This window comes from Heterodontus francisci, chromosome 42 (assembly GCF_036365525.1).
Source record: "Heterodontus francisci isolate sHetFra1 chromosome 42, sHetFra1.hap1, whole genome shotgun sequence".
Taxonomy (NCBI): domain Eukaryota; kingdom Metazoa; phylum Chordata; class Chondrichthyes; order Heterodontiformes; family Heterodontidae; genus Heterodontus; species Heterodontus francisci.
Window position 1 is genome coordinate 17,584,904 of NC_090412.1, and position 26,524 is coordinate 17,611,427.

The 26,524-nt window shown below is 40.6% G+C and overlaps 1 protein-coding gene across 3 annotated transcripts in view; it reads left to right on the forward strand.

Moving 5' to 3' along the window:
* The window catches only part of ercc6 (excision repair cross-complementation group 6), a 55,502-nt gene that overhangs the window by 10,493 nt on the left and 18,485 nt on the right, over positions 1–26,524 (forward strand). For all 3 annotated transcript variants that reach the window (XM_068020679.1, XM_068020678.1, XM_068020677.1), the window contains exons 6-11: positions 9,752–9,886; positions 10,817–10,975; positions 11,736–11,871; positions 13,537–13,707; positions 20,060–20,236; positions 21,611–21,727. In XM_068020679.1, the coding sequence (XP_067876780.1) occupies positions 9,752–9,886; positions 10,817–10,975; positions 11,736–11,871; positions 13,537–13,707; positions 20,060–20,236; positions 21,611–21,727 (895 nt within the window). The remainder of the gene's footprint in view (positions 1–9,751; positions 9,887–10,816; positions 10,976–11,735; positions 11,872–13,536; positions 13,708–20,059; positions 20,237–21,610; positions 21,728–26,524) is intronic.

A 26,524-nucleotide genomic window follows, 5' to 3' on the forward strand; every position in this document is an offset into this window, starting at 1 on the left:
GCTGCTTTCACATGCGTTCAAGTCCTCTGAAGAAGGAATTTTCCTCCACACAAGATCAGGGGGCAGGTTGTTCAACCTTGCCCGTCTAAGAGCGAAGTCCAAAGTACGGAAAGTCCTCATCAGGGAACTCCTCTTTGCAGACGATGCTGCTTTAACATCTCACACTGAAGAGTGCCTGCAGAGTCTCATCGACAGGTTTACGGCTGCCTGCAATGAATTTGGCCTAACCATCAGCCTCAAGAAAACAAACATCATGGGGCAGGATGTCAGAAATGCTCCATCCATCAATATTGGCGACCACGCTCTGGAAGTGGTTCAAGAGTTCACCTACCTAGGCTCAACTATCACCAGTAACCTGTCTCTAGATGCAGAAATCAACAAGCGCATGGGAAAGGCTTCCACTGCTATGTCCAGACTGGCCAAGAGAGTGTGGGAAAATGGCGCACTGACACGGAACACAAAAGTCCGAGTGTATCAGGCCTGTGTCCTCAGTACCTTGCTCTATGGCAGCGAGGCCTGGACAACGTATGTCAGCCAAGAGCGACGTCTCAATTCATTCCATCTTCGCTGCCTCCGGAGAATACTTGGCATCAGGTGGCAGGACCGTAACTCCAACACAGAAGTCCTCGAGGCGGCCAACATCCCCAGCTTGTACACACTACTGAGTCAGCGGCGCTTGAGATGGCTTGGCCATGTGAGCCGCATGGAAGATGGCAGGATCCCCAAAGACACATTGTACAGCGAGCTCGCCACTGGTATCAGACCCACCGGCCGTCCATGTCTCCGCTATAAAGACGTCTGCAAACGCGACATGAAATCCTGTGACATTGATCACAAGTCGTGGGAGTCAGTTGCCAGCGTTCGCCAGAGCTGGCGGGCAGCCATAAAGACGGGGCTAAAATGTGGCGAGTCGAAGAGACTTAGTAGGTGGCAGGAAAAAAGACAGAGGCGCAAGGGGAGAGCCAACTGTGCAACAGCCCCGACAAACAAATTTCTCTGCAGCACCTGTGGAAGAGCCTGTCACTCTAGAATTGGCCTTCATAGCCACTCCAGGCACTGCTTCACAAACCACTGACCACCTCCAGGCGCGTATCCATTGTCTCTCGAGACAAGGAGGCCCAAAAGAAAAGAAAGAAGAAAGAAGGCAAGGGATGCAATGGGTTAGAAATGGGTTTCAGTTTTAACTTTTCAAGTAATTTTGAAAGTTTACTTATAATGTTGTGATTACAGTCTACCCGTTAATTCAGAGATATTTTTGCTGAAAAAATTCAGTTGTTAAAGAAATTAAAGAATTTGAATAAAACAGTACAAGATGATTTTGTTGCACAACTTCAACCAGAATTGGCAATTTGAATTAAGCAACTTTGAATTAAGAGGAGTACATTTGCTATATTATAATCACTTGATAAATTCTATTTATTACTGAATTTTTTTAAACCTGGAGCTGAGAAAGAATATCGATTATCATTTGTAGGCTAAATTTCAAAATTTAAATTATCTTCATACATAGAATGGACATTAAATAAAAACATTGGTATCCATTTTAAATAAAAGTTTCTGTCTTCAGTAACTGAGAGAGAAATAAAAGTTTTTAACCTTCCCAAGAAACTGAATACCATATAAATTAACTCAGAAGCTTGTGAATCTGTCCAAAACAAATGTTTTTCAAACTTCCCTGAATGGGCGACCTCTTGTAAATATCGGCACATTCCAAAAGACTGTGTCAGGCACCCAAAGCAAAACAGTACCATCACTGCAATAGTATACAACAATCAGAAATAATGTGTTAACTAAGCAAACAGAAATCCGAATTCTTCAGAGATTGCGCTTGTAAATTTGGAAATCTGACAACTCCCAAGATGCTGGTCCCCAGTTTGTAACCCTCTGATCTAAAGTCCTGCCGTGTGTTTTAAGGTTTCTATCAATTGTTTGAAATCACTGTTTTTGAAAGCTAAAGTATATGATTGGTTATGTAGTTACCATACTGATGCAACATCACATTTCTGATAGCCATTGAAATGCCATTTGGATTTCCGCCTAGTTCAGCTGCCTCTTCAGGTTACGAGCGGCATGACAACAATAGGAGCTGCGTTTTTTGAAAGGAAGTATCAAATCTGGGTGACATTTGGTGGAGGTCTGCAGTTTGAAAAAGGAATTTTATCTTAGGCAGCAGTGGCTTCTAGTGGCAGAGCACACACAGTGCGTCGAGCAGTCTTCCTGTCCAGAGTGTGCTTATTGAGCACTGAGTGCATCTTTAGTTATGGATAAATGATAGCTCATGCCAATAATGATCACAATGAATGTTGACTATTATTTGTATAAAATAGCTACAAAAGACTATAATTTATGATTCTGAGCAATTTTTAATCATTTTTAAGCAGAATTGTTATGGAAGTTGCATTCTCACTTCTGCTAGAACTTTGCGTTTAAAGCAGCTGGCTTTTCTACCGTATTGTTTATAGAAAAGAGAAGCTTTGCCTTTTAAGTAGAAAACATAATAAGTTAATTAAGGTTGTGCCTGCTTTCCCCGAGCACTGTATACAGCTGGATATGATCCCATCATATCTCTGATTGCAGCTGGACCTAGATCAGCACAGAAACAGGCACGATTGAATGAACTGAGGGATGTTCTGCAACAAACATATAAACAATTTATAAGTAATAGCTTTACAACGGATACTGACATATATCGAGTTAAAAGCGCACAAAGTTGTTTTGGCCATGTATTATTTCCATTTCCATGAATTATTAAATTCAGGGTTATTCATGTCTTTTGACACTGTGCAGCATTTGATGCAGAGATGGATTTTGTTATTGAATACACTGTGAGGGCCAGATTTAACTTTGTGAATATCATATGGTTATACTGATTGAAATCCCCAAATCACATTTGCTGTTCTTGCAACAAGAAGTTTGATTTTCCCCATATACTGACAGAAGCCAAACAGCAATACTGTTAATATACATAATATGCCATTGGTGTGCATGGGTATGCGACCTTACCTATATGGCATATTGTATATATTCCATTAATATGTGTCCATGTTACAGCATCTTCCTTTAGAAGTGGACTGAACTTTTATCAACCAAATGGGGTAGAACTGATTCAAACAAAAAGCAGGTTATTACTTAGTTGTAAGAACAGGTTGAAGCAGTGTTCAAAGATTCTCTGCTGCCTTGAAAGTGTTAAAATGCTGAATCTCTGTCACAAGAAACTAGCTGCAACCCTTGTTTTGTCCATGAGAAAAGCTTTGGTTATGTTCTAAGGCAGGTATGAGTTTTAGGTCTTTCAAGCTTCTGCATTTTCCCAAGTGGCTAATTTAATCCACGTTTTCAGCTTTCTGATTTTTTGTAATGTATATTTTTATTTGAAGTTTAATTTTTACTTCACAAACGAATTACGCTGCAAGTGTTTGTGAAGGCATAAAATTAGTGAGGGTGCACGTTTGTTAAAATGGCCGAACTGGGAATTGGACAAGGGAGGTTATCTTAAACATTTTGTACGCACCTTTAATTTCTTACTCAAGTGTATAATTAGCTTTATCAATCTTAATTTGCTAGATAATGCCAGCACCAATAAATGCTTGTGTTATGACAGTTAAGACACATCAATTAAACCCACTCAGTTATGCCATAAAAGTAAGATGATGCACCATTTGCATTGAATATCCTAAGATACTGAATTAGAGAAGTCAGTTGAGAATGCTCTGTTGTTTTAAATGGATGAGATACTGCCTAAACACACTAGCAATATTAAAAACACAGTATGGAGCCAGCAAATGTAACACTTAAGAAATCAAATTCCATTTCTTATTATCCTTTTATAGTGGAGCAGTTTCTGCTTATGAATGTTAGAATATTATGTTCTAAAAGGAAAAGAAAATGCAAATGAAACTGCCTTCACTGCTCTGAAGTCAACCCTTATTGGTCTTCCAGGACTATAAAAGTGTTTCGTACCACTTGTATAAAAAAAAATACAAGCTCTGTTTGCTTCTTCATTACGGTCAGTAACAAAGTATTGTAGAGTGCAATTATACTTCTTAAAAATCTGAGTGGCAGACTTATTTCCTACCTATTTGTGATTAGCTCCTCATTGCTGCAGCTCACAGCCCTTTTACTTTCTTCAGCTGAGAGTGTATCATAGTCCATTTGTAAATAGTTTCACTTCAGAATGTAGGTGCTGTACCTCGAGTATGAGACTGCTCCTTCTTTGCTTCTCTCTGCCAATACAGCAAGTCCGCAATCCTGAGGACGGGTGAGGCTTTCACTGTACAAAGATGGGATATATTAGAAACAAAAGGCACCAATAGGCTCCAGAAACTCATTCCATTTTTAATAGATCAATGCCATATATTGACTTTCTCGCAATATACTCGATCACCACACGCACCCCAGAAATGCATCTAATTGTCTCTTTCACTCGGGGTGAGTATTCAGGGTTGGGATTTGTATTTTTTTTAAATTAATTCATGGGATGTAGATGTCACTGGCAAGGCCAGCATTTATTTCCCATCCCTAACACCCCACCTTGGAAAGGTGGTGGTGAGCTGCCTTCATGAACCTCTGCAGTCCGTGTGGTGTGGGTACTCCCATGGTGCTGTTAGGTAGGGAGTTCCAGGATTTTAATGAAGTACCGATGAAGGAACAGCAATATATTTCCAAATTAGGATGGTGTGTAACTTGGAAGGGAACTTGCAGATGGTAGTGTTCCCCTGTGTCTCCTGCCTTTTGCCTTCTAGATGATAGAGGCCGCGGGTTTGGGAGGTGCTGTCAAAGAAGCCTTGGCGAGTTGCTGCATTGCATCTTGTAGACAATACACACTGCTGCCACTGTGCACTGTTGGTGGAGGAAGTGAATGTTTAAGGTGTTTGGTGGCATGCCACTCAAGCAGGCTGCTTGCCCTGGATGATGTTGACCTTCTTGAGTATTGTTGGATCTGCACTCATCCAGGCAGGTGGCGAGTTCCATCACACTCCTAACTTGCGCCTTATAGATGGTGGAAAGAATTTGGAGAGTTAAGAGGTGAGTCACTTGCCACAGAATACTCAGCTGCTTGTAGCCACAGTATTTATGTAACTGGTCCAGTTCAGTTTCTGGTCAATCATTACCCTCAGGTTGTTGATGGCGGGGGATTTGGTGATGGTAATGCTGTTAAGAGTCAAAGGGAGATGTTTCAACTCTCTTTGGACATGGCCATTGCTTGGCACTTGATTGGTGTGAATGTTACTTGCCACTCATCAGCCCAAGCCTGAATGGTCTCCAGGTCTTATTATATGCAGGCATGAACTGTCTCATTATCTGAGGAGTTATGAATGGAACTGAACACTGTGCAATCATCAAGAACATCCCTACTTCTGACTTTATGGTGAAGGGAAGGTCATTAATGAAGCAGCTGAAGATGATTGGGCCTAGAACTGCCCTGAGGAACTCCTGCAGTGATGAAATGATTGGGCTCCAACAACCGCAACCATCTTCCTTTCATAGAGTCATAGAGAGATACAGCACTGAAACAGGCCCTTCAGCCCACCGAGTCTGTGCCGACCAACAACCACCCATTTATACTAATCCTACATTAATCACATATTCCCTACCACATCCCCACCATTCTCCTACCACCTACCTACACTGGGGCAGTTTACAATGGCCAATTTACCTTTGTGTAGTTATGACTCCAGCCAGTGGAGAGTTTTCCCCCTGTTTCACATTAACTTTAATTTTGCTAGGGCTCCTTGATGCCACACTCAGTCAAATGCTGCCTTGATATCAAAGGCAGTCATTCTTGCCTCACCTCTGGAATTCAGCTCCTTTGTCCGTGTTTAAACCAAGGTTGTAATGAGGCATGGAGCCAAGTGGTCCTGGCGGGATCCAAACTGAACATCCATGAGCAGATTATTGGTTAGTAGTTCTGCTTGATAGCACTGTCAACAACATCTTCCATCACGATGACTGATGATTGAAAGTAGCACAGGACATACCTGGGTTATTTTTGGGTACATGTCAATGTTGCCGTACTGGAACAGCTTAGCTATGGGTGTGGCTAGTTCTGGAGCACAAATCTTCAGCACTACAGCCAGAATGTTATCGGGCCCGTAGCCTTTGCTATACCAGGTTCATTCAGCCATTTCTTGATATCACATGGAGTGAATTGAATTAGATGAAGATTGGCATCTGTGATGCTGGGGAACCTCAGGAGGAGGCTGAGATGGATCATCCATTCGCCACCTCTGGCTGAAGATGATTGCAATCGTTTCAACCTTACCTTTTGCACTCGTGTGCTAGACTCCGCCATCATTGAGGATCACTGCACCATGTCTGGTAGTTCTGTCCTGTGGGTGGGGCAGCACATATCCAGGGGTGATGATGGAGGAATATGGGACATTGACTGAAAGGTACAATTCTGTAAGCATGACTGCGTCAGGCTGTTGCTTGATTAGTCTGGGACAGTTCTCCCAATTTTGGCCCAAGTCCCCACATGTTTGTGAGGAGAACTGTGTAGGGTTGACTGGGCTGGGTGTGCTTTTGTCGTGTCCGATGCCTACATTAACGGCTGGTGGTCCGTTGGGTTTTCTTATTGTTTCTTGTAGCAGTTGGATGCAACTGAGTGGCTGGCTAGGCCATTTCACCATCACCAGGCAGAAAATAATCAGCATATGAATTAAGCATTCTACTTCCAAGAGACATGAAGGTCACACGAATTTTATGAAATTATTACGATATACCTTTGCAAAGCCTTACTCTTGTCAATGTATTGTAGTAAAAACAGGTGTAAAGGACAAATGTTAGTTGACTAATTGGAAGTTGACATATTTACTGGTGTCCTTTGTGACCAGGTAAGCAATACTGTTTGAGTCAGAAATGCCATTTAAAACACTATCTGCATATGGAACATGTCCAGGGACATCCTTTCTACTGTAGTCAGAAAGCTCTGTTGTTACTTAGTTTTAAATCTTCTTTGCCACCCTCTCATGAAAGCCCTCTTTTGGGTATGGCTCCTTTTCTGTCGGCAGAAACCCGTTTCAGATGTTTTCTCTTGGGCTGTTCTTTTCCAGCATTTTCTGCCTTTAGCAGCGCTACACCTCTCTCATTGTTCTGATGTTTTCTCCCATTCACATTTTACTATGTCCCATCCCATTTTCAGACTTCCCTTTTTTGTCTTTCTAAAACCTATCACAGCCTGACTGAGGAACTTTGCCTATCACCCATTATTTTTCATCTTTTTCTCACTTTGAGTTTGCAGAGCATTAACCCATCAGCTCTCGCTTTGTAATATTGGTGTCATTGACTATGACCTTCACCTGCCTGCTCGCGTTACTTTCATCAGTTTGATAAAGGTCTCGCCCATCTTTTTCTCAAAACACTAGTGTGTCTTCTCCCTCTTTAGTTGCTGACAGGATTACCATCTGTTTTCTACCATATTCTGTTTTGGATGCAGGTTTCCATAATTCATGATTTCTCCACCTATTATTTTTGTTTGTAAATTAAATTTATAGCATCAACCATAACTAGTTGATTACACACTGAGAGCACACTTTTCTCTGATGCCCAGCTGACACAAGCCAGAGATGAAAAGGTGACAAAGCCCGTCCCCTTTTCCATATTATAAACATAACTTGATATGAGGAGTATCAAGCTCTCCATGGTTCAGAGCTGTTTAAATGATCTGTAATGATACATTGTTTAGTCCTTGGACCAGGTCTGTGATAACTTAAAGCATTCTCTTTGATTAGAATGGCCTTTCCTGGCTGATGGAGATTGTAGCTGGAGGCTAACAAAATTGGGACAACTGCTGTTTTTTTTCATGGGTCAAAGAATTCATAATTGTTAAGTCCTAGACAGGAGAAAAACTCAGATCAAGCTTAGTAGAACCACTACTAGATAACTAGCTCTAAATCCATCCTTCACCCATCTATCCATTTTATCTATCTAGGTCTGAACAATTTCTGAATCCTTTTTTTTAAACATTTGATTTTGAGACCTCTCTTCAGGTGCCAGCTCTTGGTCTACTTTAATAAATTTACACAGCTGTCATTCCACAGGTTAGGTGGATTGAGATTGCTATTCTCAGCCTTTCACGCCGTCTTAATTCTAACTATTGTGTTGCATTCTGTGAATCTGAATTCAGTTGTTTTAAGTTCTCTACATTCTGTTTATGATGGATGCCTTTTTAAAAAAAAAATCAGTCTACATAGTTGCTACTGTACTTGATTATTTCTTGCACTAATGGTGTAAATCTAATGTGGCTTTGTGTTCAGTGTGTGATTTTTTGTTTTATTAGTACTGCCCCAGTGATTTTGAAGATGCCATCAGCTATATGTTTCTCCACTGTAGCTCTGTTCCTTTGTGCTTACCTTTGCATTTTACCTGTCAATTGTTCTTCCTGGCTGTCAGTTTTCTCCTCCTGTTGTACTTAGCTCTACATGCATTGTGTCCCCATGTTACTGTCATGTAAGTCTCTCCTGTGTTATTTCACATCCATCATACTTGATTTCTGTACTATTGAATTTTCATAAGCTTTGATCATAAGGTATTACCTCATTAAAACAATTGAAAATTGCATAGCCCCCAATTCTTAATTTATGGGTTTCGTATAATGCCTTTCTCCACAAATCTTCAGTGTCACACGCAGTAATCTTAAACGAAAAGGAGAAAGTAAAGTAGGAGGGTTAATTCAGTGTAATCATCCTTGCCCATCACCCCACCACCACCATCCCCAGTGACGCATAGTGTAAGTGAAGTCAAAATAAATCTGCTTTCGGCAGGAGTGCATCTTTCTGTTTCAACAGTGAGAAATCATTTTGGGTTTCCATCTCCAGCAGGGAGCAGCAGAATCTGCTCTAGGAAAATCATGCAGATTTTGGGATGCCAAGGTACACAACAGTTTGTTCAGTGCTGTCTGTAAATTTCTTTTAGAGCCTTTGCAAGGCTGTAGAGACACAACTTGTTGCTCAGGTTTCTTCTCAGATGCCCATATGTGTAGTGCTTTGTCTATCATCGTTTCCTGTTTGTAGATATTTAAAAAGATTTTCTGACAATACTCAGAGGGAAGCCCCGAAGTCATGAGTAAAAAAAATTGCATATCTGTTAAAATAGTACTGTTAGCATTTTGTGCAGCCTAACTTTGGAATAGATCATCTCTAATTATTAGGACATTGTGAGCTTTGAAATGCAGCTAGCAATGGAAGTGTCCTTTAAACCACAGTAGAAGCTGCGTAGAACTATGCAACAATTTTTTTTTTGATGGTGGAAATAGTTTTTAGTTGTGTAACAGTAAGTGTCTTCATTTACAAAAGGATTGAGTTAGCAGTGATCCGTCCATGTGAATGTTAATCTCCTGTTAGAAAAAAGAAGGAAAGACTTGCATTTGTACAGTGCCTTTCATGACCTCAGGACATCCCAACGCACTTTGCAGCCAGTGAAGTGTTTTTGAAGTGTAGTCACTGTTATAGGAAACTTGGCAGCCAATTTGTGTACAGCGAGCTCCAACAAACAGCAGTGTGATAATGGCTTAATAATTTTAGTGATGTGGTTGAGGGATGAATATTGCTCAATAAAACAAAACTGCCCATGAAACTTTGGAGGAGCCATGGTTAGCTGCTTATCCCCCAGTCTGGTGAGGATGAAGGATGGGATTGTTATTTTGAAGTTGCCCTTTTAGCAGCGCGTGACATGCCGTGAACTGAAAACGGCATTGCTATACTGTTAGATTCCACATTATATCAATGTTAACATGACATAACTGGTCATCATATAGGAAATGGAAAAGGAAGCGGCTGCTGGAAAAGGAAAAGCGTCGAGCTAATGGCGAAGATGCTGCGTCTGATGAAAGCGATGCAGAATTTGATGAGGGATTCAAGGTGCCAGGCTTCTTTTGGAGAAAACTATACAAGTATGTAAAGGCATAAAAAGGATGACTCTCACATTTATATATCCCTGGAGGCAATGCTGTAATAGAAATTAAGTTGGGGGAGGGGGTTGGTGGGGGTTTTGGTATGCATCTTTCCAGAACTGGAAATGCCTCCTCACATGGCAAGTTCTTTCTCTGTCTCTGGTTAAGCACCAGCTGGTGCAAAAGTAAACAATGCCACCAGGCTGATCTCTTGGCTAACATGGGAATGTATTAAGTTATGCCTAACAAACAAATTGTTAAAACGTGCAGACTGCATGTTTTCTTAGTGGGAGTTATAGAGCCGGTGATGTTAAATTTTATCTGGTTAATTGGTTTGAATATCCATTTAGTTCCTATTGGCTTTTGTCAAGTGCTGAGACAAACTGATGCATAACTTCAATCTTAGGGTGGGCAATTTTCAATATTATCATTTTGTGTCACTGTGGCAGACTTCTGTATTTTCCTCGCCCATTTTATTGACCACTAAAACAACAATAATCATTTCTATGTGGAATAGAAATGGATCATACAAAGTTGGCAAATTAGTTGAAAAATTCAATGCCCACTTTTAAAATATGTTAAGAAAGCTATAGTTTGGAGAAATATATATTCATAGAACATTGCGGGATTAGTGATTTAATTTCAGATATTAGCCAAACTAACTATTAAATTGAAATAATAAAGAACAAAGAATGCTCTATAATGTGTTCTGTGAAATTAATTGCACTTTCAAGCCTTTTTTTATTTTGAAAAATTATGTTTTGTCTCACTGCACCAATTATTGCAATGTAATTTAAATATTGCTAAGGTAGGGCAGGCTTGAAGCATGTTTTTGAATTGAAGTGGAGATTGTACAACAGTTAACGATTCATTTATGAATGCTTTCCATTATGTTTTGTTAAAAAACAAATCTTTCTTTGCTGCTCCCAGGTTTCAACAGACAGGTGTTCGGTGGCTGTGGGAATTGCACTGCCAGCAGGCAGGGGGAATTCTGGGAGATGAGATGGGACTAGGCAAGACCATCCAGATAATTGCTTTCTTGGCAGGACTGAGCTACAGCAAGATAAGGACACGAGGCTCAAATTACAGGCAAGTGCCCCTCTGCAGACTGTCAGTCTGTGTAGCTCAATTAATATTTCATCAGTTGTATTACTGTTGTAGGAGGGACTCGTGAATTTTTAATGACATTTCAATTACAATATTCCTTTAATTCTTTTAGTAGGACCATCAAAGGGAATTTTTACGAGATGTAGGAGCTGAAGGGCAAGAGAAATTAAACATGTAACACGTTTAATGAAAGGCAAAACATTGAAACTTCACTTTACAGAACAGAAACATGTGATGCCATGGGTCGATAAGCTGCATAAGGTTACCCTGCGCAGTAGGGTTTGTTTGCAAACTCACTTATGCCTCAATATCGATAGTTTGTATAAACAGAATTTTAAATTGCGTATATAAATAGTTAGCTTAGTTTATTAAATCTTGCATAAAATCTCCTTTGGCAGCACACCATGTCCACAGCTTTTACACAGTAATGAATATCTTTGGATGCTGTCAGTCAGTACTTAAAAAGACTACTTTACTGCCCCCGCAGACTTGCACCTCGTTGTTTTTCTTCTGCAAGCTGTTGGTTTACGTAAGGATACGACTCAGTTGTGCCCTGGAGAACCCCAGGGTCCTTTCCAGAGCAATGACCTTTGTCTGTATCAGAGTCTAGTGATATTTACAGTTGCGTGTGACCATCAAGTAAATAAGGCCTATCCTAATTGCTTTTTGAAAAGTTGTCATGTTGAATTACTGAAATATGAACTTATTAAAGTTGATGACTCGTATTTTTTTTCCTTTTAAGATATGAGGGCTTGGGACCTGTAGTTATTGTTTGCCCAGCAACAGTGATGCACCAGTGGGTTAAAGAATTCCACAAGTGGTGGCCACCATTCAGAGTGGCAGTTCTTCATGAGACAGGTTCCTTCACCAGCAGGAAGGTTGGTATCTTGGGAGGCTGGGATCACGATAGTGTTTAGTTCCAGGCAACAAAATGTTTTTGAGATGCTTGTGAATGTAGGAAAATTGTTGCCCAATTTTAATAAGAATATTAATGGTAACCATTTCATACAAAGTGATAGAGATTGATTAATATTGATGAAATGCATAATCTTATCCTGGCCCCAGACATGTTGATGTTAGTCAGGTTATGAATGTATTTACAAAACCAAAATACTGCCGATGCTGGAAATACTTGGCAGGTCAGGCTGCAGTTGTGGAGGGAGAAGCAGAGTTAATGTTTCAGGCTGATGACCTTTTGTCAAAAGCCTGTAAATTTTGTGCTTCTGACATGTAGTCCTCTATATTCGTTGTCTAAGATAGGTTTACTTCCACGTCATCCATATCTTGTATTCTTTTGAAAACGTGCCTCACATCTTCCCCCTTTCTTCTTTTGCCCGGGGAAAACAAGTTCGATCATTTGAGCTTTCTTCATGCTGTTGTCCCCTAAGGCCTGGAATTGGCCTGGTCACTATTTTCCAAATTCTTTTTAATGCTTCTATATTCAGGTGATGACTTACTATGTCTTCTGAACACATTTGTCAGATTACTGCCTTGTAATCATTCCCAGCTATGCATTATGTTACATTTAAGTCGTATTTGACCTGGCAGAAAAATCAACAGAACTTTTTCTGCAGGAAGACTGTTTGAACAGTTCATTTCTTTAGAACTATTTCTATTTTGGTGTTGTTGCCTACAATGACTTAAATATAGAAGCCAGCTATTATTCGGTGGACAATGAAATCTGAGTTTTGTAAATAACATGATCTAACCCTGTCTATGCATATGTGTACATGTGGATCATCTCCCATCATATGCCAATGCGATTGATTTTAATGATGAATGACTAGAATGAGGTTATGTGCTGAGAGTAGTGTGTTAATCATATCTTTCTAAACAATCCTTGAAATAAAATCCATTTTCCATTTTGATGGAAAATAGTTTCCAGCTTTAAAGGATTTAGCAATGCAGAAAAAGAAACAAAAGGATTGTTTTATTTGTTGCATACATTATTAAGAGGCTGACAAAGACCAGTCTCTTTTTTACTTTGACATGGAGCTTCCTCACTCATGTTTTTTTCCCCTTGTCAGCACAAGACATTGTTTATTTAAAATTTTGCTTGAAGGAAGTTTAAATTAATTACAGGTTCAGCAATTCATGACTGTGAACCTCCTATGCTCTGTTTGCTGTGAATGGCCTTCAAGTGCCTGCGTTTAAGCCCTGTTTTGTTGGTACCTGACAGTGTGATTTATGGCTGTTGTTTTCTAACAGTCCACAATTTGCCCTCTAGGAGGGATTGGTCTCCAGAGCATCAATAACAACAGCAGCACTTTCACAAAATGTCTTTTAATGATAGCAGAACTGTGTTCATCGAGTTAGGCTAATTGCAGACGTCCCTTATTAATTGCAAAAACTGGGAGAGGTTACATATTTTACAAGCACTTAATTTGAAATCGCGGGAGATGATTTGAGGATTACATCTGCTGCTGGAGGTCTTGGTATACTTTATAATGATTTTTGTGATCATTGTGTTCATACAAAACAGTGAGAATTACATATATGTGTATCTCATTGTAATCGCAGCACAATGTATTTTGGTTTTGCAGGAGAGGCTCATTCGAGAAATTGCAGCATGTGATGGTATTCTGATCACCTCTTATTCCTACGTCCGAATTATGCAAGAGTCCATTGCACACTACAACTGGCATTATGTAATTCTAGATGAAGGGCACAAAATCCGAAACCCAAATGCTGCGATTACTGTTGCGTGTAAACAGGTATCCTAGTAATATTTTTTCCTTATCTTCTCATTTGTTCTTAGAGAGTGGGTAGCAAGGATGAGACCAGATTTGCTGCTCATTCCTAGGTGATTGTGTTTACAACTAAATGACTCACCAAGCCACTTCAGATGCCACTAAGAGTCAATCACATCATGTTGATTACAGTGACAGGTTGGCCAAACCAGGTAGACTTAGGCTGGTTCTTTAACCAAGATGTCATGAGGACTCCTAAATGCCATTCCACAGGGAGGCAAATTTCTGTGGGCTGTCTAAGTGTATGTGCCTCCTACTGGCCAGCTGCCGAGTGATTATGAAATAAACTTGGAGTTAGATTGTTGCCTGACTTCTTGGTTATGTGAGATGGAGTAAGCATAAAAGCTTCAGTCAATATTAAACTGACAAAACTTAGATATATATAGTGCTGTTATTGTCGAAGGTGTCCCAAGGTGTTTTACAAGGCAGGAAGAATAAAAATAAGTAAATAGAAGGACTGGTTACTGATCCATGGTGGGAGAGTTAGGAGGGCATGATTGAAAGCTTAGTCAAAAAGATGGGTTTTCAAGTTTCTAAATGTGGAGTGCGAGTTGACGTAGTTTAGGGAGGGATTTCCAGAGAGTAGGGCTGAGGCAGCTTATTGTGACTTGGGCTGAAGGGAGGAGGGGATATACAAAAGATGAGATTTGTGGCACTGAAAGATGCAGCAGGGGATATGAAGCTAGAAGAAGTTGCACACGGTGGTTGGGCGGAAACAATAGAATGATTTGACTCTGAGGACACAGATTTTAAATTCAGTGCATTGTGGGATGGGACATCACTATAGATCATTGATGGGATAGTGGATGAGTGGAACTTAAGTGTCGGATCAGAAACAGGCAGCTGAGTTTAGGACGAGTTGGAAGTTATGGAGAATGGCAGGTGAATTGACATTGAGGAAGTCAATTCTAGAGATCAGGAAAGCATGGATAAGGGTCTCATTGGTGGTGGTAAGATGAGGGCAAAGGCAGGCAATGTTAATGAAGGTGAAAGCCAGCGTTTTGGCAACCAATAGGGTGTGGTGTTTAAAGCTCAGCCTTGGGTGTAACAGGAAACTGAGGTTTTGCACGACCTGATTCATTAAATTTGCAATTCAGAAGTGGCTTGAGTGTACATTGATAGAGAGTTATTGAAATGTTACACAAAAAATATTCTTTCCTGCACTGTAGATATATTTAATTTTCAAAGTTACCCTGGATGTCTGTTCAAGTTATTTTTGGTGGCTATGCTTAACTTCTCTGAGCAACATGTAATATTTTCGATTTGACGTGGAGTCTAAACACCGATCACCAATGGAAATCTTTACATATAACACTCCTTCTTTACAAAGGGAACATAAAACCTGACTGTAAAAGTTTCTATAAAAAGAGAGAAAGATTGATGTGAATATTGTGTGCCGTTTTGGTCTCCTTATCTGAGGTCCCTATAGTCAGAAACAGGGGAATTTAGTATGGGTAATAAAGAAATGGCTGACCAACTAAATGCATACTTTGGTTCACAAAGGAAGACACAAATATCGTACCAGAAATGTTGGGGAGCACAGGGTTTAATGAGAGGGAGGAACTGAAGGAAATTAGTATTAGTAGATAAATGGTGTTGGAGAAATTGATGGGATTGAAGGCCGATAAGTCCCCATGACCTGATGATCTGCATCCCAGAGTACTTAAGGAAGTGGCCCTAGAAAGAGTGGATGCATTGGTGGTCATCGTCCAAGATTCTATAGACTCTGGGAACAGTTCCTACAGATTGGAGGGTAGCTAATGTAACCCCACTATTTAAAAAGGGAGGTAGAGGGAAAACCGGGAATTATTGACCAGTCAGCCTGACGTCGGTAGTGGGGAAAATTCTAGAGTCCATTATCAAAGATTTTATAGCAGAGCACTTAGAGAACAGCGGTAGAATCAGACAGTCAGCATGGATTTACGAAAGGGAAATCATGCTTGACAAATCTACTAGAATTCTTCGAGGATGTAACTAATAGAGTTGATGAGGGGGAGACAGTAGATGTGGTTTATTTGGACTTTCAGAAGGCTTTCGACAAAGTCCTACATTAGAGATTAGCCTGTAAAATTAAAGTGCATGGGATTGGGGGTAGTGTATTGCAATGGATAGAAAATTGGTTGGCAGACAGGAAACAAAGAGTAGGAATAAACGGGTCTTTTTCCGAATGGCAGGCAGTGACTAGTGGGGTACCGCAGGGATCGGTGCTAGGACCCCAGCTATTCACAATATATATTAATGATTTAGATGAGGGAACTAAATGTAATATCTCCAGTTTTGCAGATGACGCAAAACTGGGTGGGAGGGTGAGTTGTGAGGAGGATGCAGAGAGGCTTCAGGGTGATTTGAACAAGTTGAGTGAGTGGGCTAATGCATGGCAGATGCAGTATAATATGGATAAATGTGAGGTTATCCACTTTGGTAGCAAAAACAGGAAGGCAGATTATTATCTGAACGGCTATAAACTGAGGGAGGGGAATTTGCAGCGAGACCTGGGTGTTCTCATACACCAGTCGCTGAAGGTAAGCATGTGGGTCAACTGGCGGTAAAAAAGGCAAATGGTATATTGGCCTTCATAGTGAGAGAATTCGAGTACAGGAGCAAGGATGTCTTGCTGCAATTATACAGGGCCTTGGTGAGGCCACACCTGGAATATTGTGTGCAGTTTTGGTCTCCTTGTCTGAGGAAGGATGTTCTTGCTATAGAGGGCGTGCAGCGAACGTTTACCAGACTGATTCCTGGGATGACGGGACTGACGTATGAGGAGAGATTGAGTCGGTTAGGATTATATTCGCTGGAGTTCAGAAGAGTGAGGGGGGATCTCATAGAAACCTATAAAATTCTAACAGGACTTGACAGGTCGATGCAGGAAGGATGTTCCCGATGGTGGGGGAGTCCAGAACCAGGGGTCATAGTCTAAGGATACGGGGTAAACCTTTTCAGGACAGAGAGTAGTGAGCCTGTGGAATTCGCTACCACAGAAAGCAGTTGAGGCCAAAACATTGTATGTTTTCAAGAAGGAGTTAGATATAGCTCTTGGGGTGAAAGGGATCAAAGGGTAGGGGGGGAAAGCAGGAACGGGTTACTGAGTTAGATGATCAGCCATGATCATAATGAATGGCGGAGCAGTCTCGAAGGGCCAAATGGCCTACTCCTCCTATTTTCTATGTTTCTATATTCAAAAGCGTTCATTAAAAAGTTCATTCACCTATATGTTGCACAGCAGAGTTTTGCACCTATTTTGTAAGTTTATATGTGATAGAATCATTTTGGGATCCATTTGCATTTTTAAAAAGTTCACATACATTTGGCCCACTTTTCACTGTAACCTGTAAAGTTTTATATTAATTTTCAGTAACCTCCTCAATGGATAGTTCCTAGTAATTGATTTTTATCTTTTCAGCCACACGTTGAATGTTTCAAGTAGATGATTATGATGTAACAGTTGATGGTAGTTAGCTGTGTGGGAATTTTTGGGGACAAGGGAATAGTATTTGACTTAATGAACCTGCTCTTTTTGGGTCCTGTTTGCGAGAGATTTTAGATTTCTATCACTGCTGCTGACACCCAGCAATTTCAAGAAGCCGGCCACTGACATAACAAAACTTTATTTCAGAAATAAAAACAGAAAATGCTGGCAACATTCAGCAGGTCAGGCAGCATCTGTGGAGAGAAAAACAAGAGTTAGCGTTTCAAGTCAATGACCTTTCATCAGAACTGGTTTAGTCAGGATTGCAGTATTTTGCTTTTTTATTTCAGAAATATTTACAGCCTTTCTAGCCAGTAGTGCCTTGACTTTTCATGAGAGCCAATTATCTAGATAAAGAAACATTTACAAAAAGATAAATTAAATTGATCGGAAAGAAAAGTGAATGCTTACTAAAGTTAGTCACAACTTTTTATAATAGTTTGATATTTAAAAGATGGTGAGATCCATTCAAAGTCATTGTTTGCAAATGGATAAGTCTTATTACATACCATTATTTGTTCTATCTCTCTGAAAAGTATCCTTGTGAACTTAATTTTGGCACTGCTTTATTGAATCATAATAGCTTTTAATGTAGATAAATATTTAAAGAGATTTATGTAATGTGAGTTTCACAATGATCTTGCACTTAAGCAAATAGTATGCATTAACAGCACTAAGAATAGCAAAAATTAAAATGTACAGTCACGAAATTTCTGTATTGCAGTGCTATAAATTTCATTATTCGATGGAGAGCTTTAAGCAGTGGTGCAAAGCAAACCAACACAAGAAGTTTCTTTTGAACAGGAAGGTATCACCTGCAATATCAGTGTTGGGTAGCCATATCTCTTTAGGAACTGGCTTTGAGTTTATAATTAAGCACACAATAGAAACAGGAGTAGACCAAACGGCCCCACGAGCCTACTGCGTCTTTCAGTGAGATCATGGCTGACCTTCTACATCAGCTCCACTTTCCCACATCCCTTGATTCCCTCAGTCCCCAAGAATCTATCAGTTTCCGTATTGAATACGCTTAGCGATTGAGTATCCACAGCACTCTCAGGTAAAGAATTCCAAAATTTAACTCATAGCTGAACTCAAACCTGATCTGGTACAGGGACATTGCCCATTATCAAGTCCATAATAAAAAATTCTTGGTTGGATTCCAGTACATTAAAACTGTCCCATTTGGAACCCTTCCATGCAGAATAACTGGATTTCCAGTGTTCAGGGGGAAGGGGATGTGGGGGTGGGAGGGGGGATAGCGTGGGAGGAGGCAGGTGTGTATGTGTATTTTTCTTTTGTTGACATGGTTTTTTGAGGGTTATTATGGCATATGGGTACTCCAGTTTGTGTTGCAAAGCTGGTAAAGTTTAAAAATGCAGTATACTGAAGGAAACCTTGAATATTTTGGAAAAAGTATTTTGGGATTAGTTAAGATAAGTACATACAAAAACAAGTGCTTTCATTTTTATAATGCCTTTATCATCGAAGAATGCCCCAAAGTACGTCTTGGAGCCAAGAGAAAAATGAATGCTGAACTAAAGAAAGTGAGATTAAGAATAATTACCAAAAGACTAAGAACATAACATAAGAAATAGGAGCAGGACATTCAGCCCCTTGAGCCTTCTCCTGCATTCAATAACAATATGGCTGATCTAATCTTCACTTCATCTCTACTTTCCTGCCTGTTCCCCATAAGGAAGTGGGTTCTGAGGAGTCCTAAGAAGGATAGAGTAAAGTGGAGAAGCAGAGGGTTTTAGAGTGGGCATTCCAGAGCATGAGGCCTAGAACATACAAATTAGGAGCAGGAGTAGGCCACTTGGCCCTTCGCGCCTGCTCCGCCATTCAATAAGATTGTGGCTGATCTGATTGTAACCTCGACTCCACATTCTCTCCTACCTCCAATAACCTTTCACTCCCTTGCTTATCAAGATTCTATCTACCTCTGCTTTAAAAATATTTAAAGACTCTGCTTCCACTGCCTTTTGAGGAAGAGAATTCCAGAGACTCATGACCCTGTGAGAGAAAATATTTCTCCTCATCTCTCTCTTAAATGGGCGGTCCCTTATTTTAAACCATGACCCCTAGTTCTAGATTCTCCCACTAGGGGAAACATCCTTTCCATATCCACCCTATCAAGACCCCTCAGGATTTTATATGTTTCGATTAAGTTGCCTCTTTACTAAACTCCAGCAGACACAAGCCTAGCCTGTCCAATCTTTCCTCATAAGACAACCTGCCCATTCCAGGCATTAGTCTAGTAAACCTTCTCTGAACTGCTTCCAATGCATTTACATCTTTCCTTAAATAAGGAGATGAATACTGTACACAGTACCCCAGATGTGGTCTCACAAATGCTCTGTATAACTGAAGCATAACCTCCCTACTTTTGTATTCAATTCCTCTCGCAATAAACGATTACATTCTATGAGCTTTCTTAATTACTTGCTGAACCTGCATACTAACCTTTTGCGATTCATGCACTAGGACACCCAGATCCCTCTGCATCTCAGAGCTCTGCAGTCTCTCACCATTTAGATAACATGCTTTTTTATTCTTCCTGCCAAAATGGACAATTTCACATTTTCCCCTATGATATTCCATTTGCCAGATCTTTGCCCACTCACTTAACCTATCTCTATCCCTTTGTAGCCTCCTTATGTCCTCTTTACAATTTGCTTTCCTATCTATCTTTGTGTCAGAAGGCTGGAGAGACTAATGGGTGAAGAAAGGGAGAATGCACAAAACAAAGTCAAACGTGCATATTGCATGAACAGCAGTTCTAGACTTGAGGGCATTCTGGAGAGATGTGGCGATTTCATAAAAAATTTTTTATTCTGTTTGCAGTTTCGCACTCCACATCGTATTATCCTGTCTGGCTCACCGATGCAGAATAATCTGAAGGAGCTCTGGTCCTTGTTTGACTTTGTTTTTCCAGGAAAGCTAGGAATATTGCAAGTCTTTATGGAACAGTTTTCTGTCCCTATCACAATGGGAGGCTATCAAAATGCCTCCCCTGTTCAGGTATGAGACAGACAAAATGGTACTTTGTAAATAATATAATGGATAAAAAAAGTAAGGTGGGCTCATGGTTTGGGTATTTCGGTTGCTGGCCACCCTGCTGTGTTGTTGCAACCTTTTCTGTTTCAGATTTTCAACATAATGGAAAGGAATCATGCTATTAACTCACGCATGACTTTTCGGTGCTGCACAGGGTAGTAGAAGTGGAAAAATACACACACAAGAAAAAGTTGAGGCTTGAAAAAGAAAGGGGAAAAGAGAAACAGTGGTGGAAGTACCCCTATCAAATTGGAAACAAGGGGCGGGATGGGAAGGATGGTAGATGGGTTGCTTTTACTCGCGCACAACAATATTGGTGCTTAAATGGCTACTGAAGAATCCCCATGCTGAAATGTTGACCACCTGTTTTCTTTCCATTACAGTAGATTTTTAAATATTGTTGAGAATGTGCAGCTTTTTCTTTTAACCTTGCCAGTGTTTTAGTCATTTTATCTACATTGATGTTGTATTTTGTTTTGGTATGGTATTTTTTGTTTGAGTAATAAAAATATTGTTTATGTTAATACTCTTGAGTTAATTGAGTAGGTGGTTGAATCATGTGTTCTAATACCTGCCCTTTTGGTACAACTGATCCATTACTTTGCCATATGTTCTTTAAACTAAAAACAACCTTCTGTTTGTGTGATGATCTTTTCTCTTCCTTAAGCCTGCTTCTGTAGTATCAAGTGGGCACTAATCGTTCTGTATTGTGTAGCCTCCTGCAGGTTTTCGTTTGATCTTAGACCACTCAGATTAGTGATAAATGGCATTTGGGCTGATATAGGATTAGACACAGAGATAACATACCATGATGAAAGGGCCATTTCCCTGAGGGTGAGAGTTGCACAGCTAATAAAACTTCCATTTTGTGTCCTCCTGAGAGCTCTGAACTATATTCTATTATTGAGTCGAAGCCATTATGCGTAGAACCAAACATTAGTACAATGGAGCACTGGCAGCATTAAGAATTAAATATAAAAGCCACATTTGCCACTAGAAGTATCAGTACTGCTTGAAGATTATTATAGTTAATAGTAATATTGCAGTATTAATTACCTGACCTGCATTTTTAAAATTTAATTTGGCCAAATAAACATACAAGAGACCGTATTGAGCTATATTTGTTTCTGTTATTGTGCCTCATAAAATGTCTTAATGATGTGTTTTTAAAATGAATTTACTTGCATATTATGTCAAAAGACTCTGTTAAGTGGTGAGTTAGGTATTCTTAAAGCACATTTTTGTTTTAACTACTCTTTGTAAATGTGCCCCAGCTGGTTTATTATTATTGTGACCTGCATATGTATCCTTCTAAAAGTTATTCTAAAATGTTCTCAGGTGCAAACCGCCTATAAGTGTGCTTGTGTTTTACGGGACACCATAAATCCATATTTGCTGAGACGAATAAAAGCAGATGTAAAAATGAATCTGGCATTACCAGACAAGAATGAACAGGTGAGTAAAGCATGGGAGTTTTATGCCTTAAAGTAAATTTCTGCTGGAGCGCCCCGAGTTTAGTTATCCAAGTATTGTCATTTTGTAACATAATGAACGTCCTCTGCATTCCTACTCTTTCATAGTGCTCTACCCCATTGTCCGGAAACAGAAATTTCCTGCTCTTAACAGGGGGTGCTGGCCAATTATTGTGCCCAATTATTACATTGGTTCAGATTATTTGACAGCACAGTACAGGGAATGCACCTGGGATCTTGCTGATTTGTTAAGACTCACTGCCACAATTTATGTAAGCAATTACCCACTGAGTTATTGAGATTTCAGAATTAAAAAGTTGATTATTTTTGCATCACTTTTGGGGTATAGTAGTAATGGCTGCACCATCTTAATTTTAAAGTTAACAGGTAATCCAACTTGAAAGAACTGTTGTTCACGATGGTGGCTGAGGTAGATGATGGCTGGTTTTCTTTTAAAAAAAAACAGATGAACAAAACATTTAGGAGGAATAACCTCCAGAACTTCGTTGGTCCTGCTTTCTTAGAGCCTGGTGTGACAGTAGCTGCATTAAATATTTAAGTGCCATCATGAGGCACAGCAGGGGAAATGATTGCAAAATAACAAAAGATTTCTGTGCTCCAAAAATAAAAGCACTTCACATCTGCGAGCACAGATGTTGATTGTGTTTTTAAAATTGTGCCCTGTGAATATTTGATTGCCTGTATAGTTTAAGGCTGAATTAAAGACGGAATGCATCGTTTTTAATTTTATCCCAATAACTTTAATGACCCTTTTTTGTAATTGCTATTAATTCTTTAATTAGCAGCCTATCTTGTAGTTCAGTATCAAACACGCTGCACACGCAAACAGTAAACTGTAAGAATTGTGCAGTCTAATATTTTTGGACTTTCTTTTTAAGAATTGGCAATAATGTATCCCAGCAAAGTTGTTTGTGATTAGTGAAAAAGCAGAAGCTAAAGACCGAACTAATCACAAAGTGGAAAGTTCATCAATAATGCACAACACTTCATTCAGTGATGCTGTTGCATTATACTATGGCTATAACATTCATCATCACTTCATAAAAAGATATAAATATTTCCTGAAGTATGTTGTGCGTTCCTGTTGGGCTAGTAATCCAGAAGCCTAGACTAATAATCCAGATCTCATCATGGAAGTTTCAGAATATAAATTCAGTTTTAAAAATAATTTAAAAGAGCTGGTTTCAGTCAAAGTGGCCACAAAACTGTTAGGTTGTTATAAAAACCCAGCTGGTTCATTACTGTCCTTTAGGGAAGGACCAGCCAACTTGATTGACTCTTAACTCACTTCTGAAGTGGCCTTGCAAGCCACTCTGTTGTATCACCACCTCCTCAGGGCAACTTGGGATAGGCAATAAATGTTGGCCTTGCCAGTGATGCCCACATTCCAAGAATCAATTTTTAAAAAGTGTCATCCAATCACATTGTAAATTAATAGTCCTGAATTGCATTTAGTTATTTCTAGTATTGGCTGCCTGTATGCTTATAGCAATTTGTTGAAGGATTTAAGTATATATTGTAGATTGTGAAGAATTGGGGCGGAGGACCAGTTGTGGGTTTTGGAGGAGTGGGGAGAAGAGTCCAAATATATTACCAACTATACCAGGAATTTTACCATGCAGTTGGTAATGTTTTATGAAATAGTTAGAAGAATGCACTGCATTGAAGATCCCCAAATCTTGGTGCAGGATGCTTTTCATTTAATGGTTTTGCAGCATTTTCTCTCTTGTTCCCCTATTCTACAGAGACAAAGGAAGGCTCCACCTTTTAGTCAGTTTGCTATCCAGTGAGCCCGAGCCCTGGGAGAGGGCTCGGGGCAGAACTTAAACATTAATATTTCAAAGATTGAATGGGCGGACATCTGTTCTACTCCATATTGCTAACTGCAGTTTGCTTTAAAAAAAAGTTACAACTCCACCAGATTTGCTTTGTGTTTGAAAAGCTTCATGGGTAATATTCAGTGGTCCCCCAAGACTATCAGCAGGTGCATGGCTTATAAACTGAGTAAACAAGCCCTAGCTTGTCTCAGTGTTGGAGGATAATTCACCATGTGATTAACATAATTGCTCTTTCTTCTTCTGTAGTGGATCCACTGAATTATTTTCTGAGTCTACAGGTTAATATCCTATTGATCGGCCAGTGCATTGGCTTTTCGATCATCTGTTTGCAACCTGCAGCTGATTCCTGTAGCATCATGGAGAATGGTGCAGTCGGAGAGGATTCTGTACTGCCCAAATGAACAAAGAAAATTTCCTTGGGCTTTGGATCCCACTCCTCCCCATTCCCATCCTTTCCTGGTCTATTCTTAAAACCTATTTCAGGAGTTAGTATACACATAGTGTGGTTATGGTATTCTGGATTTATGGGAGGATTGATGACAGTGGGAATATTGGGGATCTCATCACTTTGCTCCATTGCATTGATCTTGGGTTTTTCTTCTGTTCTTTTGTTAGTTCTTCATACAATTGGATACATTCAGAGTGATCTGGAATTAAGATTACAGTCACCACAACTTAATTGGGATCATCCTGAATACCTTGCTGTCTATTGCATGTTATTCACTATTTATTGGAAAGTTAGCATTTTATTTATGCATAACCAGAAAAATAAAGTTAAGATAAAAGTTTTATGAGTATATTATGGGCAAGAGGATAACCATGGAAAGAGTAGGGCCCATTAGGGACCAAAGAGGCAATGTGTGTGTAGAGCCAGAGGACGTAGGTGAGGTTTTAACTGATTACTTTTCATCTGTGTTCACTATAGAGAAGGACGATGTAGGTGTAGAGATCAGGGAGGGAGGGGGGGGGGGGGGGGCTATGATATACCTGAACAAATTAGCACTGAAAGGGAGGAGGTATTAGCGATTTTAGCAGGCTTAAAAGTGGATAAATCTTCAGGCCCAGATGAGATGTATCCCAGGTGAGGCAAGGGAGAAGATAGCAAGGGGCCTGACACAATTTTTTTCAAATCCTCTCTGGCCACAGGAGAGGTGCCAGAGGACTGGAGGACAGCGAAAGTGGTACCATTATTCAAGAAGGGTAGCAGGGATAAGCTAGGTAATTACAGGCCAGTGACTCCAACATCATCTTCTTTGGCCTCCTTGTCTCGGGGGACAATGGGTAAGCGCCTGCAGGTGGTCAGTGGTTTGTGGAGCAGCGCCTGGAGTGGCTGTAAAGGCCAATACTAGAGTGACAGACTCTTCCACAGGTGCTGCAGATAAAATTGGTTGTCAGGGCTGTTTCGTAGTTGGCTCTCCCCTTGCGCTTCTGTCTTTTTTCCTGCCAACTGCTACGTCTCTTCGACTCGCCACACTGTAGCCACGCCTTTATGGCTGCCCGCCAGGTCTGGCGATCGCTGGCAACTGACTCCCACGACTTGTGATCAATGTCACAGGACTTCATGTCGCGTTTGCAGACGCCTTCAAAGCAGAGACATGGACGGCCGGTGGGTCTGATACCAGCGAGCTTGCTGTACAATGTGTCCTTGGGGATCCTGCCATCTTGCATGCGGCTCACATGGCCAAGCCATATCTCGCGCCGCTGACTCAGTAGGGTGTATAAGCTGGGGATGTTGGCCGCCTCGAGGACTTCTGTGTTGGAGATACGGTCCTGCCACCTGATGCCAAGGATTCTCCGGAGGCAGCGAAGATGGAATGAATTGAGACGTCGCTCTTGGCTGACATACGTTGTCCAGGCCTCGCTGACGTAGAGCAAGGTACTGAGGACACAGGCTTGATACACGCGGACTTTTGTGTTCCGTGTCAGTGCGCCATTTTCCCACACTCTCTTGGCCAGTCTGGACATAGCAGTGGAAGCCTTTCCCATGCGCTTGTTGATTTCTGCATCGAGAGACAGGTTACTGGTGATAGTTGAGCCTAGGTAGGTGAACTCTTGAACCACTTCCAGAGCGTGGTCGCTGATATTGATTGATGGAGCATTACTGACGTCCTGTCCCATGATGTTCATTTTCTTGAGGCTGATGGTTAGGCCAAATTCATTGCAGGCAGCCGCAAACCTGTCGATGAGATTCTGCAGACACTCTTCAGTGTGAGATGTTAATGCAGCATCGTCAGCAAAGAGGAGTTCCCTGATGAGGACTTTCCGTACTTTGGTCTTCGTTCTTAGACGGGCAAGGTTGAACAACCTGCCACTTGATCTTGCGTGGAGGAAAATTCCTTCTTCTGAAGACTTGAACGCGTGTGAGAGCAGCAGGGAGAAGAAGATCCCAAACAGTGTGGGTGCGAGAACAAAGCCCTGTTTCACGCCACTCAGGATTGGAAAGGGGTCTGGTGAGGTGCCGCTATGCTGAATTGTGCCTTTCATATCCTCATGGAATGAGGTGATGATACTTAGTAGCTTTGGTGGACATCCGATCTTTTCTAGTAGTCTGAAGTGACCACGTCTGCTGACGAGGTCAGAGGCTTTGGTGAGATCAATGAAAGCAACATAGAGGGGCATCTGTTGTTCGCGGCATTTCTCCTGTAGCTGACGAAGGGAGAACAGCATGTCAATGGTCGATCTCTGTTCAAAAGCCACACTGTGACTCAGGGTAGACACGCTCGGCCAGCTTCTGGAGCCTGTTTAAAGCGACTCGAGCGAAGTCTTTCCCCACTATGCTGAGCTCTAACATCAGTGGTAGGGAAACTATTGGAAAAAATTCTGAGGGACAGGATTAATCTCCACTTGGAGAGGCAGGGATTAATCAAGGATAGTCAGCATGATTTTGTCGGGGGAGATCATGTCTTGATCAACAAACTTGA